The following is an 18,660-nucleotide window of genomic DNA, read 5'->3' as shown; positions in this document are numbered from 1 at the left end:
TGGCTTTGAGGTTAAGGATTAATCATCTGGGCACGTGTTAAACTAGAAATTGAAGCTGGATAACGAAAAAAAAAGGGAATTTCAAATTTTTTTTGAGTTTGACCAACCGAAGAAGGGGAAAAAGTTGTTTTCGAATTACGACCGTTCTTGTGAAGGGAAATGAAAGACAATTAAAGAGTAAGTAAAGAAGAAACTCTTGGGAGGCTTGATTTGAAGAAATTCAGCCGACGAAGTAAGGAAAACGAATAAAAAAATAGTGGCGCTAGAGTTATCGGGAAAACAGAGGATGCTCGGGTTTTTAGCAAATTCATGGAGTTAGAGGCTAACTCGAAGCTCCAAATTTAAAGGTAAGTTACTTATAAGGTCCTTCTAGACTTCTATGCTCTTTTATTTGATCGTTATTGGCTGGAATTTCTGAATCTAAGTTTAGAAAATTCCGCTTTTTCTCACCGGAAAAACAGGGTTACCGTGAAGAGTTTGGTCAATTCTGGGAGTTCTAGAGCAATTCAGATGTCCAAACTTTGAGGTAAGTTAATTAAGAGGATGGGTAAAAGGTTTGTATATGCTAATTAAGTCCATATATTCTATATATTGTAGAGTTCTTTACCTTATCTTTAAATGGCCGGAAAATGATGAATTTAAGTCTGAAACGTTCACCAAAAAAATAGAGGTCAAATCTGGAAATTTCTGGGTTGGAGGTTGAAGAAAGAGTTGACTTTCCTGTTTGACTTCTGTCTGTCATCTATTGTCCGTCATTAAAAGCTGGAAAATCAATTTTAGGTTATTAAGGTGTTCTCGAGCATAATTAGGGATCCAGTTGGTATTTTTATGATACCTTAAACCTGAAATTAGAAGAAATTAGGATCCTAAGTCAACTTTGAAGTTGATTAAGGGGTTAATTTGAAGTAAACCCTAAGTAGGGTTAATGAGAAAAATTAAGGAAAATTGGAACAGAATTAGTTTTTATTGAAGATTTATTTTAAGGTATTGAGTTAATTTTAGAGAAATTGAAGGACCAAATTACAAATCAAACTCTATCTTGGATCAAATTAGGGATTTGGCAAAAGTTCAAGTGAAATTGGTTATACTTGAAGATTAATTTTCAAATAATTGGATTATAGTCATGTGGAGGATAACTAAAGGATTATCAATATAATTTCAGGATAAACGGGAGATGGAGAAACCGAAATTATGAGGAGGAGCCAATTAATTGTGAGTGGTTTCCTTTCGAATGTTTTGATATAGAAACTAATTATATATTATAGTATGTTATGATTTATGAAATGTGATGGCATGGTCTGTTTTACTTTATTGATATTTCAAAAATGTTTAAATCGTGATTTCTAAATTCTCGATGGTTTTATACGATCTTGATTTATCAAAATGTAGTTTGGAACCAGAGTTTACACAATTGTGACTTGTATTGTTTTATATGAAAACCTCTTGATGTTGAATTTAAAAATGCTGAATGTTTGTGAAAGTGGTTTCAAACTACTAATTCTTGTACCCGAGAGATGGTTATTTTCTCGTGCTACTTAAATGTGTTTAAGTAGCAACGCTCAGGCGATCAGGGGGCTACCGGGGTCAGATGTGGCTAGAGTATATCGGGAAGTCCAGAGGAACCTGCGCCTGTAGTGCCACCCAGGCTATCAGGGGGCTACCACCGGGGTCAGATGTGGCCAGAGTATACCGGGGAGTCCAGAGTAACCTAGGCCTGTGGTGTGTATTTATGATTAGCCTTGAGGCAGCTCTACATGCACGTATGACCTTGTGATTTGGTTTACCAACTGCAAAGGGCATTCTTTGTCCAGAGTAACCCGCCGTTGTAAATGACCATTTGGGTACAGAGTTGGTGTGGTTTTCTGATAACGACTGAATGCTTTATAATGTGCTTATGAGAGTTGATCATGCCACTTTTTTTTATCAGCTAGTGTTTGAGATACTGTTGAATCTTTTATACTTTGTTCAATGGTTTCCTGAATGATTTGATAAACTTTATTGATGATTTAGAAAGCGATAGCTTATGTTTATATTAAACTACCATTCACTGGGCTTTAGCTCATGCTTTCCATGTTTTATGTTTTTCCCCACCCCAGATAGCGACAAGTTCCTGGTGCCTGCTGAGCCGTCAAACACCACTAGTGTTATTAAACATCTATTGTATTGTTTGTACATGTATTTGAGAATATTCCAGAACAACTAGAACTTGTGAGTTACATATCATGGGAGGTTTTGTTCAAAATAATTCGTACTGTTGGTCTGTAAATCTCTTTCAACAGTATTGTGATTTAAACTAAATCAAATTCCTAAACTCTGTCAATGAACATAGATTATTTTTAGAAATGGGTTTTGGAAGTTTGGGTTTGATCTTGAGTACAGGATATGTTAAGAATTGGGACGTTAGATGTCATGGAGAGAAGTGATGTTTAACGTCTTCACGCTTCGTTCTAGGTTAGAAGGGAAATCTGGAACGGGGTGTGACAATGATGGCCATCTTCTCGAATTATCTCAAAGATTTTGTAAAGATATTTATGGACGATTTTTCAGTCTACGGAAAGACTTATGATGACTGACTTAGAAGTTGATCGAACTAAGATCGAGGCCATTGAGAAGCTACCGCCCCCAATGAATGTGAAGACTTTGAGAAGTTTTTTAGGACATGCTGGTTTTTATCGTAGATTTGTCAAGGACTTCTAAAAAATTCCTAGGCCACTAAATATGCTACTAGAGGTGGATCGACCTTTTGATTTTGACAATAATTGTTTGAATGCATTTGAAAAGTTGAAGAAAGCACTAGTCTCAAATCTTGTACTAATTTCTCCTGATTGGACAAAACCATTTGAACTCATGTGTGATGCTAGTAGATATGCGATGGGAGCAACGTTAGCTCAATAAATAGAAAGGATTCTTCACCCTATCGCATATGCAAGTAAAATCCTTAATAGCGCCCAAGAGAATTATACGATCACTGAGAAAGAGTTGCTGGTAGTGGTTTTTGCCATGGAGAAGTTTCGACCCTATTTGCTAGGATTAAAGGTCATTATTCAAATTGATCACTCTGCTATCAAATATTTGATGACCAAGAAGGATGAAAAACCAAGGTTGATCAGGTGGGTCCTATTACTATAGGAGTTTAACACAGAAATTGTGGATAGAAAAGGATAGAGAACAAGGTCGTTGATCATTTGTCAAGGCTTGAACATCATGAAAATGATCGAGTACAACCTTCTGTGAACGCCTCATACCCTAACGAACTGTTGTTGAAAATTGATGAATACTTGCCTTGGTATGCAAACATTGTTAACTTTCTTGTTTGCAAGAAATTCCCAGAAGATTATACCCCTCAACACAAGAAAAGACTCATACATGATTGTAAATTCTATTATTGGGATGAGCCCAACCTATATAAAAGGGGACCTGACCATATCCTGAGACAATGTGTTCCTGAAATAGCATTTCACCATATCCTCTATCAAAGCCATGAATTGCCTTATGGTGGACACTTAGGAAGTTAGCGCACGGCTGCGAAGGTCTTGCAAAGTGGATACTATTGGCTTACCTTATTCAAGGATGCGCACGACTATGTCATAAAATGCGACAGGTGCCAACACACTGGGCACATTTCTAAAAAAAAAAAAACAAAATGCCAATGAATGTCATCTTGGAGGTGGAACTATTTGACGTTTGGGGAATCGATTTCATGGGGTCATTTCCACCATCTAATGGCCACAACTACATACTATTAGTTGTTGACTATGTATCAAAATGGGTGGAGGCAATTTCCTGTGCCTCGAATGATGCAATCACAGTATTGAAATTCTTGCAGAAAAATATCTTCATTCGCTTTGACACTCCACATGCCATTATAAGCGATGAAGGTACACATTTTATCAATCGCATCGTTAGCAAGATTCTAGTCAAATATAACATGCACCATAAAATAAGAACAACATACCACCCCCAGACCAATGGTCAAGCAGAGGTATCAAATAGGGAAATCAAGACAGTATTGGAGAAAGTGGTTAATCTGACAAGAAAAGATTGGGCTCAAAGACTCGATGATACGTTATGGGTGTATCGCACCGCATATAAAACTCCCATAGGAGTGTCCCCATAGGCTCTCGTCTTTGGCAAAGCATGCCACTTATCGTTAGAACTTGAACACAAAGCATTTTGAGCTACAAAAAAGCTCAATTTTGACTTGAAGACTGCGGGAGAAGCAAGGAAGTTACAATTATTGGAATTGGATGAGTGGAGACTGCAAGCATATGAGAACGCCAAAATCTACAAGAAGAAAACAAAGCATTGGCATGATCAACGCATTCGTAGGAAAAATTTTGAAATTGGCCAAAAAGTTCTCTTGTTTAATTCTAGATTGCGTCTTTTTCCAGGCAAGTTGAAATCATGTTAGTTAGGACCATTCATCATCAAGGAATTTTATCAACATGGAACGGTGGAATTGGTCTGTGAGGACGGAGCCAACACTTTCAAAGTTAATGGACAACATATCAAGCCCTATTATGGAGGGGATCTCAATCGTGAAAAGACCTCCAAAGACCTAGGAAATCCCGAACGATGCGATGGAAGTAAGTCCCTGCGCAATAAAGAAATATCTTTCAAGGGACTATCCTTTTTTTGGTATCATTTATTTTCATTTCCTTTTTTTAAGTATCCTTTATTCTTATTGCTTAATTATTGTTGTTCTCTTTGTTTATTATTTGTTTTTGGTTATCATTGACTGCTGAGTAAATTTGAACCTTAGAGAAAGAGGGAAATCGGGGTTTCTTAATGCGAACAGTGATGCAGGAGAAACTTGAATTCAGGGCGGTATCCTTCCTTATCTCCTTTTTATTTTAAGCTGGACGATGTTTCTTTCCTTTTTTTTTTTGGGTATCAGTTCGCCGCATTCTAAAATATAAATTTCTTGAAAATTTTGTCTATCTTTTGTGCCTTTCCTTTCTGTTTATATCATGTGCATACTTTTGATCGCTTACTTTTTTTTGTCTTGTTTGCCACTGATGACCCCAATGATGAAATTATGCCTTAACACTAACGCCTAGACTGATTAGTATTAAGTTTTAAGATTATTTTTCCTTTAAAGTTACTTCTAGGATTCAGCAAGCATCAAGCTTTTCAACAAACGTCTTTTGCAATAACTTTCTAATACCATTGCATATTTCTTTCTAAGAACCTTGATACCTTCTAAATTTGGGGGTGGCAAAGGTTTGAAAACTTGAACGCTTTTCAAAAATATTTAATCTCCTTAAGTACTTTATTATATATATATATAAAAGAGCTGTTGAGATCAGAACGTGCTCGTAGTTGGATGTCCATATGACACCCGTGGGAGCAGACCAAAACGAAGGCAAGAATCGTGATCAACGCAAAGAATAAGTGATCGCAACTCCACTGCCTCGAAAAGATGACACGAATTCAGACTAAAAAAAGTGATTGGCTCGTAGTTGGATGTCCGCATGATACCCGTGGAGGTAAGCCAAAACGAAGGTTAGACGCTTGGATCAACGCAAAAATCACAACAAGAAGTAGCAAGGAGAAAATCTTTTTATCTCGTTCCAAATCTTCATTTTCATGAATATGAGATAGTCTTAGAAATGAGTAAAGGATTTTTGAAGAATAAGCTTGCTAGAAGTAAATTTATAGGAAGAAGGAATAAAACTAAAAAAAAAAAAAAAAAAAAAAAAAAAAAAAAAAACTAGTCTAGCAAACTAGGTGAGGCATTCTGAGGGGTCTAGGTAATTCTTGAAGGCGATCGAAATCATAAGAAGTCTTAAGTATATGCTTGAGGACAAGCATTATTTTAAATTTGGGGGTGTGATAACTCGTAGAAATACAAGTTATTGTATCTCTTTCATTTAAAACAATAAGGAAAAGACATGAAATTTAGATAATTTCTACCAATAAATCTATACAAAAAAACAAAACATGCGATCACATACTTTTAACGCATAACATATTTAAATTTCGGACTAATTTCGCTACTTTTATGTAAAATATCTTTCAACAGTCTGATGAACGTATAATCGCATGTTGCATACCCATTGATGCGATCAAGCAAGAATTTCCAGAGAAGAAAAGGAAAGATGATCGCATAAGCTACAAGCGTTGAAGCATGAGATGACATGGGCGGTAGGTGTCACATCACAAGTTGCGTTAGTGGCTGACAGGAAAACTTTATTGAAAATTCAATAAACCCCTGATACGTTGCAGACGGCGCGACAAGATATGGAATTTAATGTGCCCCATCAACGCAGTCATGAGTTAGAGAAAAGAAGTGTTCGCGAACGCCTATAAACACCCATGCAAATGTCATGCAGAATATACATCGGAGGAGACGAGAAGAATACCCTGAGAAGGGATTCTGCTAGAAACCTTACCAATTTTCCATAGAAATTCCTTATTGAGAGCTTAGGATTTTAGGGAGAGAAAAGGATAATATTGTTCAGTCGCCTAAGTAAAGCAGCTGTAAAACAAGCTGGAGGAAGCAAGACATTGCGAACCACAGCTTGACTCTCTAATCATTTCTCTTTTTTTCTTTTCTTTTCTTTTTTTTTTGTGTGTGTATTGTGTGTATACTTGTATTGTATTTCTTATATTGACAAATTCAAATTTGCAGTATGAATACATGTTTGTTATATATCTTGTCTATCTTTTTCATCAACATCATGCGTAGCTAAATCACCTCATGGATTGAGAAGAATGTAGCTAACACGACTAAATAACTGAATGAGTCATGCGATTAACTTGTTTTATGCATGCTTATATTTGTTGCTTGAATCAATTGAGAAATTGTTCCAAGTAAAGTTAATCTGAGTTTGAAATAATTTAGATTAGGACCTCATAAAACAAGAGAAAAATTTCCTTAGAAATAAGTACATTCTCTGCATATTACACTTATCACATGCATCTTAGAGATAAGATAATGTGGCAAAGAACACTAAGAAGTGTTGGTTGTAACATTGAGTGCATAGCTTGATCGCATAATCCATCTAGTTGTTTAGAAAGAGTTAGTAAAAGTCCTTCTAAACCCTCTTATCGCATAACTGTTATCCAATTCATACTGCTTCATTTAAACATAATTCCCATCGCATATTTAGGTTTAAGTTAGCTTATTCAATCAACCCCTTGAACATATTAACTTGCACTAAGATCATATCTTTAGTTTCATCGTGCTCTTACAAGCAATCCCTGTGTTCGACCCTGGACTCACCGGGAACTCTGGTCAAATTTGCACTTGGGTTTGCCTAGACAAAACTGACCGTTAAATATCATAAGCAATATTATCACACGCACACACGCACACACGCACGCACGCACACTCACACTCACACACAAACTAACACATGCACACACACACGCACATACGTACGCGCACGTACACACACACACACAAACACACACACGCACGCACGCACAGATACATAAACACATGCACGCAACCCCACACACACAAACACGCGCGCACGCACATATACACACACGTACATGTACACACGCGCGCACACATACACACACAAATACACCCACACACGTGCGCACCCATATACGCACGCACACATACACACACAAACACACCCACACAAGTGCGCACCCACATACGCACGCACGCACGCACGCACACACACATGCACATGCGTGCACGCACCTACCCACACACTCAGGCATGCGCACACACACACACATGCACACGCACGCACGCACACACACACGCACCCACCCACACATACACACTCGTGCGCAATGCACATATGCACACAACACATACACATGCACGCGCACATGCACACACACACACAAGATTTGTGTAAAAAAAAATCTTCCAATGTAATTCTCCTGTAGAAAATTCTCCTCTAAAAAATTCTTCCTCCCTATCCAAAGAATTAATAGAGACAACAACTCCCTGTTAATTCTCAACCCCTAAGCAGAATACAAAAGGCTCATTTGTGGTGGTCTCCACATTGAGTTTTGGTTCTGTACAAGTTTTAAAACAAAGAGTTCGTGATCGAATTGAGGATGATTATCATGAAGAATTAGTTCTTCAAAAGTTAGTGTATATCTAAACCTTAATCTCCCTTTTCTACTTATTTCAAAAGCATCTTGTAAAATTTTGATGATATGCACAATTTAGTTATTTGTAATTTTAATTCTCTGTGAATTTAAAATTAGTGCATGATCCACACTTCCACATCGAACCTCACAGTTCTTCAGACATGACCTTCGGTCCGAGGTTCAATCCCTCATTCTCACATTATTGTACTTAAAAAAAATGTTATGGTGATGTGATTCACACATGCCTTTTACTATTATAGCTTTTCCTTATTAGGAGAATCACATTTCAATTATGTTGTACTTGACTTTCAGGTGACAAAATACAAGGATACATAGAATGGAGAAGAAGTTAGAAGTCTTAAGTTTTTTTCTTTGACAAAATGTAGGGTGAGGAAAATGAACTTCTAACTTTAAAATTGATAGTATAAGCACTATACCAATTAAGTTACTTTGACAAGTTAGAAATTTAAGTTACTTCATATAAAACTATAATGATGTATTTTCAGAAAAATTGAACTAAGGTCATCCTTAGTTTAAGATATAGTTTGATATATTTTTTCTAACGGTAAATAAGTTATTAAATCCAATTAGTCCAATGATTAATTGGCCTTGTACTGCCCAAGTCCGTTTTATTTTGAATTTATTTTTCTAAGTATTTTCTTGGCAATTGGCTTATTTCATATCTAAATTCACTCATAACACTTAACCAATGTAATATAGAAAAAAACAAAATCCATACTACCTTTGCATTATAAATTATTTCCTCTCTTTTTACCCCTATGACGTCAAATTTTCTTGTTGTGCGTCATTTTCATTCAAACTTGAACGGAACCTGTTCTTAACCTATGATCAGCTCTACAATCCCAATTATAGCATTAGAGGCTAAATCCGCCAAAAGAAACAACTTTTGGTTACACTTTGTTGACTAATTTCATCATATAGTTCAAAAATGCTACTGTAGAATTGGATAATTTCATCACTTCATTTATTCATCTCACACTTTTCAATGCTTCTTTCTCACTCTCATCATCATTATCATTTCCATCTTAAGACCCGCATGCATATAGTGCTGCAGCTACTCACCTCACCCACTTCGGCTTTAAGTCTCCCAAATGAACATCTTGTGACTGAAAATCTCCCTTTTTCTTTAAAGTGTGCAGAGATTCACGTGCCCATTGAACAGAATTTGGTTTTTTCCGGATTATAATATAAATTCCTTTCTGGGTTCATCGATCTTTTTTTAAAATCTCTTAAATGAGAAGGGTTTGTTGAGTTTTGCCCTTTGGGGGAAGCTTTTTGGTGGTTTTTCTGAGATGGGTCGGTGGGGTTTTAGTGGGGTTTTGTTTGTGTTTGGTTTTCTCTGGTTATTGAGCGGCGGTGGCGGCGGAGGCAGCAGCGGAGTTGAGGGTTTTCCGAGTGAAGATCTGGTGCTGCGGCTGCCAGGTCAGCCGCTGGTTAAGTTCAAACAGTATGCTGGATATGTTGATGTGGATGTGAAAAATGGGAGGAGTTTGTTCTACTATTTCGTTGAAGCAGAGGAGCAGCCAGAGAAGAAACCTCTCACTCTATGGCTCAATGGAGGTTTGTTAAGTTCAATTCTCTGTCTCTCTAAATTTCTAATCTGAAATTTGTTTCAAATTAGTTTATGTTGCTAAGTTGCTCCAAAATTTTCATTTTCTGTTAATTTCCTCTTGTTGGTACTGTTCAATTTTGGTTTTTCTAGGTCTTTCTTTAGTTCTTCAAATCATGTAATGCTAGTTTTTGTTGATTGTTGATGGATTAGTGTCATTAGGAAGAGAATTTGTGATTGAAAAAGTGAATCATTCTGTTTAGGTCCTGGTTGTTCCTCTGTTGGTGGAGGTGCTTTTACAGAGTTGGGTCCTTTTTATCCCAGTGGGGATGGAAGAGGCCTCAGGAAGAATCCCATGTCTTGGAATAAAGGTAAGAAAGGTTGCATTCGTATAGATTCTTAACTGTATCGTTGAATTTGAAGTTTGAACCAACTGAATTTTATTTTGAATCATTTGAAGCTTCAAATCTTCTCTTTGTTGAATCTCCTGCTGGAGTAGGATGGTCATACTCAAACACAAGTTCAGATTATAACTGTGGGGATGCCTCAACTGGTAAGGGAAATCGTGGGTTTCGCAATTTCAAGTGTGTTTAGATGATTTAGGATGTTTACCTCATAAGTTAAAGTTTGTGTGACTCAAAGTTAAGAAGTTGAGTATGTATCTCGTGAGTTTGTTTACTTTAAGATGTTGATTTCTGGAGTTACATATATCTAGTCTTATGAAATCTACTTATGATACTGTATTCTAACTTTTACAAATCATGAACATAAAACTCGAATGCTAGTTACCCAACTCTAAGTTTCTATAATCTGCTTGTGGCAGCCAGGGATATGCATATGTTTATGATGAATTGGTATGAGAAGTTTCCATCATTTAAAACCAGCGCGTTGTATCTTACAGGCGAAAGTTATGCAGGTTTGTTAAAAACATGAACCAGATGAAATTATTGTTTTCGGTGATTAGCAAGTCTGGTAACTGATAACTTATTGTATAGCTTAATTTTCTCAACTAAAGAAGAGTAATGGAGAATGAATCTTCACTCATTGTAATTTCAAGGAATCAATAGTTCATTAAAAAAAATTTGATGAAATCAAATTCAGATTGGGAATTTCTCTTTCCTAGTCCAGTTTTGAAAATTGTCGTTAGTAGTTTTGCTTTTATTGCACAGGGCATTACATACCACAGTTGGCTATTGCTCTGTTGGATCACAATGCAAAGTTCAGTGGTTTCAAGTTCAACATCAAAGGAGTTGCTGTAAGGAATAGTAATTTGATCATTCAGTTTCCTTCGTTGAAATATTTATTTACTGTTCATACGGGGATTGTCTTTTCAGATCGGGAACCCTCTATTGAAACTCGATAGAGATGTTCCAGCAACATATGAGTATTTTTGGTCGCATGGAATGATTTCAGATGAAATTGGCATGACCATCATGAGTGAATGTGATTTCGAGGATTATACTTTCACAAGTCCTCATAATGAGTCACATTCATGCAATGAAGCCATATCCATGGCAAACCACGTTGTTGGAAATTACATAAATAATTATGATGTCATCCTTGACGTGTGCTATCCATCTATAGTGGAGCAAGAGCTACGGTTGAGGAAAATGGTATCGACTACATCTTCGTAAACTTCATTTTTCTAATCCGTTCAAGTTGAGTGCTTCGATTGCTGTAATCTAAGTCTTTATCTACCTTTTGCAGGCTTCAAAGATAAGTTTGGGGGTTGATGTGTGCATGACCATGGAAAGAAAATTCTACTTCAACCTTCCAGAGGTTCAGAAAGCCCTTCATGCTAACCGAACTAAATTACCTTACCATTGGTCGATGTGCAGTCCGTAAGTTATACTTGAAAATGCATTTGTTACTTTAAGCTTTATGATTCTTCAAAATAGTAGCTTTTACAAAAGAAAACTCATCATTTTCAAATAGGAAATGAACTCATTCTTTGCTAGGCAAGAGTTTTGCTTATGTTCAAGCACTATACATTGCAAAAATCCATTTCAGGAACTTAACATTTTGTGAACTTGATTGACAGTGTTATAAATTACAGCGACACCGATGGTAACATCAACATACTTCCATTGCTTAAAAGGATAATTGAAAATCGAATCCCGGTTTGGGTTTTCAGGTAACTTTCTTTCATATCTGAAAAATAGAAGCAAGTAGTTGTTTAGTTGATGTGTCAGTCGTGACATGACTTGTAAACCTAACTTCCATTGTAGTGGGGATCAAGATTCTGTCGTACCCTTGATGGGATCTCGAACGCTCATCCGTGAACTCGCTCATGATCTGAAGTTCAAGATTACAGTCCCATATGGGACATGGTTCCACAAAGGCCAGGTACTTACTGCATCCTAATTGTTTTATCAGTTTTTTTCTTTTCAACTTTTGAATTTCGGTTCCATCTTATGGCTTGGCTGCACATTGGCAGGTTGGAGGTTGGGCAATTGAGTACGGAAATTTGTTGACCTTTGCGACAGTAAGGGGTGCTGCTCATATGGTACCTTATGCGCAGCCATCAAGAGCATTGCATCTGTTTAGTTCGTTTGTTCACGGCTGGCGACTGCCTAATTCAACTCGCCCTTCAATTGAAGATTAGATAAGTTTTCTACACAGATCACTCTTACTTCATATGCATTCTGGAAAATGGAAAATAAGAAAATAAGTAACATTCAATCCCCAAGTCTGGGGAAATTTACAATATTGAATTATCTGGTATACCAGCATGAGTTCATTGAAAGTTTGGGTTTGAATTAGAATTAAGAAGAAATTGATTCTCTGGATTTCTCCAGTTCTATACACCATTGTAAGCTACGGTTAGCGCCAGAACATGGTTAGACAATTAAAGCTTTAGTTGTCTTTCATATGTATGGAAAGTCTTCAAAATTAGCCTAAATTGTATAAGCCACACTGGTTGTTGTTACGCTTGAATTCCAATTTAGGATCATTTGTTTCATCGGAATCTAAAATTTTCAGAGGGAACATTTGGATTACTGCATTTGTTTTGTGGTAATGTAAAAGATTCCCAAATGGAGTTTTGGATGCCTTCTTGAAACATGAGATTTTAGGATTCTTGTGTTGAGTACGTCCGTTTTTTACTTTTTTTTTTAACCTTTTTTTTCATATGTTTATAAATCAATCTTTTTTTATTTTCATTTTATAATAATAAATATATATTATTTTGTTGAGAAAAATGACAAATAAAGTAATAAAATTATATTAATTTAAAAATAAAATAAAATTAATAAAACAAATGTTATATAAGTTTAAATTATATTAAATTAATTATAAATTAATGATAATTATAAGAATATTCTAAATTAAACGTAATTATCCAAGTATTTTTAGATATCTTAAAAAATATCCTTACAAAACAAATATGGTTATTTAAGAATATTAGATCGCTGTAGTTTTAAGCATCTAATAATTCCCATCTAATAATTCCAGTTATCTAACGGCTCTTAAATGAAAAAAATTAAACTTTCAAATTTTCATTCTAATTTTTATAGTAAAAATCAAATCACACCTGGTTCATAAAAGTCAAAGTTGAAGTTAAGGGTACAATTTTATTTTCCTTCTAAAACTTGTAATTATAATAACAATTAATTAATGATGGTTTATGCAATTTGCCTAAAACATTATTTTGAAGGTTAATATGTTTTGATGAACACAAAAAAGATAATTATTTTTCAATTGCTTCATGAATGAAGTGTTGAATATATTTTTAAATTTTCTTTTCATTAGATATCTTTGTAGATTAGTGGATTAAAATCACTCAACATCGCTGGCCCACTTGATTATCAGTGGTTGTTTACCCAATTCTGTAAACGTAAAGCATTGGTGGGACCCATTTTTTTAACATTATCCTATTAAACTTTGGATGTATTTTTCTTGAATCCCTCATTTTTTTTCTCTGCATTTTTTTACTCCGATCATGCTTGATTTCACTTTCGCTCTCGCTCTTTCTCCAACTTTTACTATGTGGCCAAAACCCGACACACCAAGTACTTTTGGTTTTGGTGGGCTTCCGAATTTGAATTCAAGTTCCAAATATGTGATTTCTTCAATAAATTCTTCTCTCGCTCAAGCTGGATCTCACTCTTGTTCAGATTTGTTCTTGCTATTGCTCCAACTCACTCTATGGCAACCAGACACATTAGATATTTAGTAAAACCAAGAAGAATATATTATTCATTATATAATTAAAGATATTGTTTTGATATATATATATCTAAAAAAAATATATGTTAGAAATACTCTATTAATTAAAAAAAAAAGATTATTTTGAAATCTACAATCACATTAAAATGTGAACTAGATTAATGAAATAAATAATTATTATTCTTTCCTATATATAATTAGTTTGGGTATTACATTTCTTAAAATTTTGAGGGTATTATGGTAAAACAAAACTTTTCTATTAACGATTACATATATAGATAAATATAATCAAAAGTAATCCTACTACGTTTGAACCTATTATTTCTACATGTTCATACACAGTCAAAAGGAACCTATTTACTATTACATTTCAATTACTTTACAATGTAATCCAATTATAATTACACTCAAACCTCAAACGAGATAGTAAAAGAGGCATAAATGTTATTATAAAATAACAAAATTGGACACTTGGGGATTAAAGAGATCGGCTTGAACATTTAGAACATAATTAAGTTGTTTAAAGTATTAATAACTAAGATGGAACTGTAAATTTTTATATGGGAAAAAAGATTCTACCTTCAATATTTATATATAATATTTTTAATTCTAAAAATTTAGAAATGCAAATAGAGATAATTTCAGTGTTTTAAATTTATTATTTAACTTTTAAGAGTTAAGATAAACTAGAGACAATTGCCTTCTTTATGTTTCCCGTTGATCGATAACTTTAATCTCTACCTCTAAATTTTAATTTTTGAACAACTCTAAATTTAAATTTATAATGTTATGATTGGAGGAAAAAAACAACATAACTAATAATTATATCGATTTAAATTTGAAACTTTTGTAAATGTATTAATTTATTTCTCTATAATTGTTCCATTGTGTTAGGATTTATTTTGAAAATCTTTCCTGTTATAGAGATTTATTGGTACGATCATAAATCTAGGATGTGTAAATTGACAAACCACCCAAATTTACCGATATAAATTAATATTTTCATATATATGTACACACAGAACCCTTTTTTCTTTCCAAAAACTAGTGCAGCAGCCAATAAAAACTATTTAGATTAATAATAAAAAAAGAGAATTTACAGTCCATAAATATACACATTCATAGATCGCAAACTTATTTTACTTTTTCACAATGAAATTAAGAAATCAAATATAGATCGAATCAACAAGTGTATAGAAGCATAAAAAAAATTATGGTATCTACACTAACATAAATTTTGTACGATCAACTTCAAAGTGAGAGACTTGATTCTCATATCCACATATCGTAAAAAATAATAAATAAATAAAACAGGTCTACAGAAGCATTTTGATCCTTCATTGTTATTATAAACAAGGGAATGGTTAGAGACTTTCTTAATTTATTTCTTACATCAGGTGTTGCAAGGCTCTCGAATCGTATATGAGCTGCCTCGTATATCTCTTCCTGGTTCTATCCAGCTATATCCAGGCAACTTTTTTACTCCCTTTAATTTCATTTCCCTCCTTAAAGAGTCAGCTCGTTTCCAATTCTCTGATGCAGCGTATATGCTAGACAGCAGCACATATGGTGAAGAACTTTGTGGTTTCAGTTCCATAAGTTTCTCAGCTGCACGCTTCCCCCTAACTTCATCTCCATGTTTTCTGCAAGCCCCTAGCAAAGTGGACCATAACATTGGATCTGCTTTACTTCCAAGCCTGTTAATGAACTCCTCTGCTTCATTAAGGAAACCCCATCTCCCAAGAATGTCTACCATACACCCCAAGTGATCAACTCTTGGCTGTAACTGGTAATGGTTAACCATCATGTTGAATATCTTTCGGCCTTCCGACACTCGCCCAGCATGGCTACAAGCAGATAGAACACCAAGGAATGTGACTTCATCCGGTATGATGGATTGTTGTTGCTCCAATTGGTTGAATATTTCAAGTGCTTCTTCTGCATAGCCATTCTTTGCAAGTCCAACTATCATGGAGTTCCAAGATATGACACTATTTTTACGTCGCATTTCATGAAAAACTTGAACAGAGCTTTTAACATCACCACATTTTGCATACATGTCTATAAGAGAACTACAGGTTATTTCATCCATGTTAAAGCCAGTATGGAAGATGAGGGAATGAATCTCTTGACCGTTTTGTAGAGAAGACAATCCAGCACATGCTCGAAGAACGCTGGCAAATGTTGCTTGGTCGGGTAAGATATTCTCCGATCGCATATGTTGATAGAATCGCAAAGCCTTCTCATAGTGATTGTTTTGGGCATATCCTGAAATGAAAGCAGTCCATAAAATTAAACTTTTTGGATACTGCAACTCAGAGAAGAGTGTTTCCGAGTCTGAGAGTCTTTGGGAGTTCATATACATGCACAAAAGAGAGACATACACCATTTCACTACCAAATAGAAGACCCCACTTCATAACTTGACAGTGAATTTGCCTTCCAAGTTTCAGCAAAGATGCTCCATCACATCCATCTAAAAGCTCTGCAAATGTGACTTCTGTAGGTTTATGTCCAACCATTTGCATCTCTTGAAATAGATAAATAGCTTCCTCTAAGTGGCTCATGGTGTAGCCAGCAATCAAAGCGTTTACTGAGACAACACTTCTAGAGGGCATAGAATTAAAGACATCACGAGCTGCCAAAAGAACGCCACACTTCACATACATGTCAATGAGGGAACTTCCAGCACAAATTCTTGTATCTAAACCAACTTTAACTAAGAGACCGTGACATTGTTGGCCTCCTTTAAACTCCTGAAGTTTTGCACAAGCACTCACTATACTGGCCAAAGACACCTCATCTGGAAGAGCCCCATTGGAAATCATCCTTCGAAACATGAAGAACGCCTCATCATTATACTCTTCCTGTACATACCCCACAATTATTGCATTCCATGAAACATTGTCATGAATTTTCATCAACTCAAATTGTTTTCTTGCTTCCTTTAGAGCTCCTGATTTAGCATACATGTCTACCAACGCATTTGCAACAAATAGATTAGATGCAAACTTGTTCTTGATCATAAAAGTATGAAGTTGACGACCAAAATCAAGATACTGCATGGAGGCACATGCACTGAAAATACTAGTCAAAGTAAACTCATCAGGTTGAGGTCCATGCCGTTTCATATATGAGAAAAATTCCATCACTTCATGGGCTAGTCCGTTCTGTGCAAAACCTCCAAGCATAGCATTCCACAAGATGAGATTTCTCTCACTTAAAGAATCGAACACTTGTTTTGCAGCATCCATTTTTTCACATTTGGCATACATGTTCACCAATGCACTTCCTACATACACATTATCGTTTAACCCTTCCTTAATCACCTGCGCATGAACCATTGAGCCATAGTTATGCATCGATAAACTAGCAATTGCACTTAAAACACTTCCTAGAGTAGATCTAGTGGCTTTTAGGCCAGCCCTCTTCAATTCAAGAAAAAACGAAATAGCTTCCTCAGCACATCCTCTCTTCGCATGCCCTGAAATCATCACATTCCAAGCTACAATATTAGGATTGGGCATCTGGGTAAACAACTTACGAGCATCAGCAAGCCTATCAAGAGCCACATAAGCATTTATAACAGTAACAAGCGCAATCTGATCAGGAACATGTCCAACTCTCTGCATTCTATCAAACACCTTGACTGCCTCCTTAGGGAAGCCATCTCGAACATACCCTGCAATCAAGGCTGTCCATGAAACAGTATCCAAATTAAGTGCCCCATCAAACACCAAGCGAGCATCTCTAAGATTACAGCATTTGGCATACATATCAATCAGCCCACCTTGACAGAAAGAACGAAACCCAAACCCCATCTTAAAAACACCACAATGGACTTGTCTACCATAGTTAACATCCTGCAATCTAGAACAAGCTGATAAAACCATCGCAAACGTAAACTCATTAGGTCGCACCCCATGATTCCACATAGACACAAAAGATTGAAAAACAGTTGCAAATAAACCCTGCTTCGAGTACATAGAAAGCACCGAGTTACAGGCAAACACATCCTTCTTCTCAAGCCGGGAAAAGGCCTTCTGAGCGAAGTCCACATCGCCGCATTTGACATAAAGGTCAACAATCGCATTACCTAACAACCCTTTGAGGCCAACTCCAATCTCCAAACTCTTTGAATGGATGACCTTCGCGATTCTCAAAGCTTGAAGAAGTGATTTAGGCTTTTCGTCGAACAGGTTGTGGGCTTGGATTCTCCCGCAGTGCTGCAAGCAAATTTGTAGAAGTTCTGAATGGGGATTGCGATTTTTGGTTAATTGTTGGTTACAAACGCGATCTGGGATCGAATACGAGGTGATTCTGGCAACATTGAGTGGATTAAAGAACGATGGAAGTCCGGAAGAACATGTGAAAGTATTGAGCCGCATTCCACATGGCGTGGGGTTAATAAGTCCGCTTCTCTCTTTCTATAGGTTATAAAAAAGGGACATTTAAGGGGTTTTTTTTGTTGGTACGGAAGGCCCTTTTTAGGACCCAAATAAAATTTGCACCAAGATTCAAATTTGCTTCAAAAATGGTTTTTGTTTATGTCAACAACAGGTGGAATACCATCTTGTGCCCAAATCGCGTACAAGGGCTAATCCTCAAATGAATTCTCATTCTTCTCGCTTCTCGCTCTTTCCTTTTGTACCTTATCAGGCACAACTACAACTTTTTTCTTCAATTTTTTCCTTTATTCATATTCTCCCTCTCTCTTCTCGCTAATACTTTTAGCTTCTCGCTCCTACCTCTCCCTTCTCATTCCTTCCTCTCGCTTCTTGTTTTAGATTCTCGTTTTTGCTTTTTAGGGCCAAAATGAAATTTGGCCAAAGAATCAAATTTGCTTTAAAAATGGTC

At 35.9% G+C, this 18,660-nt stretch overlaps 2 protein-coding genes across 2 annotated transcripts; one reads left to right on the top strand and one right to left on the bottom strand.

Annotated features, from left to right (window-relative positions):
• Positions 1–8,927: 8,927 nt before the first annotated feature.
• LOC120085099 (serine carboxypeptidase-like 42) lies at positions 8,928–12,539 on the top strand. Its single transcript, XM_039040958.2, has 10 exons — positions 8,928–9,648; positions 9,901–10,008; positions 10,098–10,190; positions 10,461–10,553; positions 10,807–10,892; positions 10,972–11,250; positions 11,345–11,478; positions 11,679–11,771; positions 11,866–11,983; positions 12,075–12,539. The coding sequence occupies exons 1-10, from the start codon at positions 9,381–9,383 to the stop codon at positions 12,240–12,242; spliced, it is 1,440 nt and encodes a 479-aa protein (XP_038896886.1). The 5' UTR covers positions 8,928–9,380; the 3' UTR covers positions 12,243–12,539.
• Positions 12,540–14,977: 2,438 nt separating this feature from the next.
• LOC120087097 (Pentatricopeptide repeat (PPR) superfamily protein) lies at positions 14,978–18,250 on the bottom strand. The gene is made up of 2 exons (XM_039043979.2): positions 17,594–18,250; positions 14,978–17,497 (listed from the first exon to the last, which is right to left on the bottom strand). Exons 1-2 carry the CDS (start codon positions 18,189–18,191, stop codon positions 15,198–15,200), a joined length of 2,898 nt encoding a protein of 965 aa, XP_038899907.1. The 5' UTR covers positions 18,192–18,250; the 3' UTR covers positions 14,978–15,197.
• Positions 18,251–18,660: the final 410 nt, after the last annotated feature.

The sequence above is a fragment of the Benincasa hispida genome, chromosome 9 (assembly GCF_027475165.1).
Source record: "Benincasa hispida cultivar pf3 chromosome 9, pf3_genome.v1.1, whole genome shotgun sequence".
Classification (NCBI taxonomy): domain Eukaryota; kingdom Viridiplantae; phylum Streptophyta; class Magnoliopsida; order Cucurbitales; family Cucurbitaceae; genus Benincasa; species Benincasa hispida.
The sequence above is the reverse complement of the archived record's forward strand: the minus strand, read 5'-3'. Positions and strand labels throughout refer to the sequence as shown.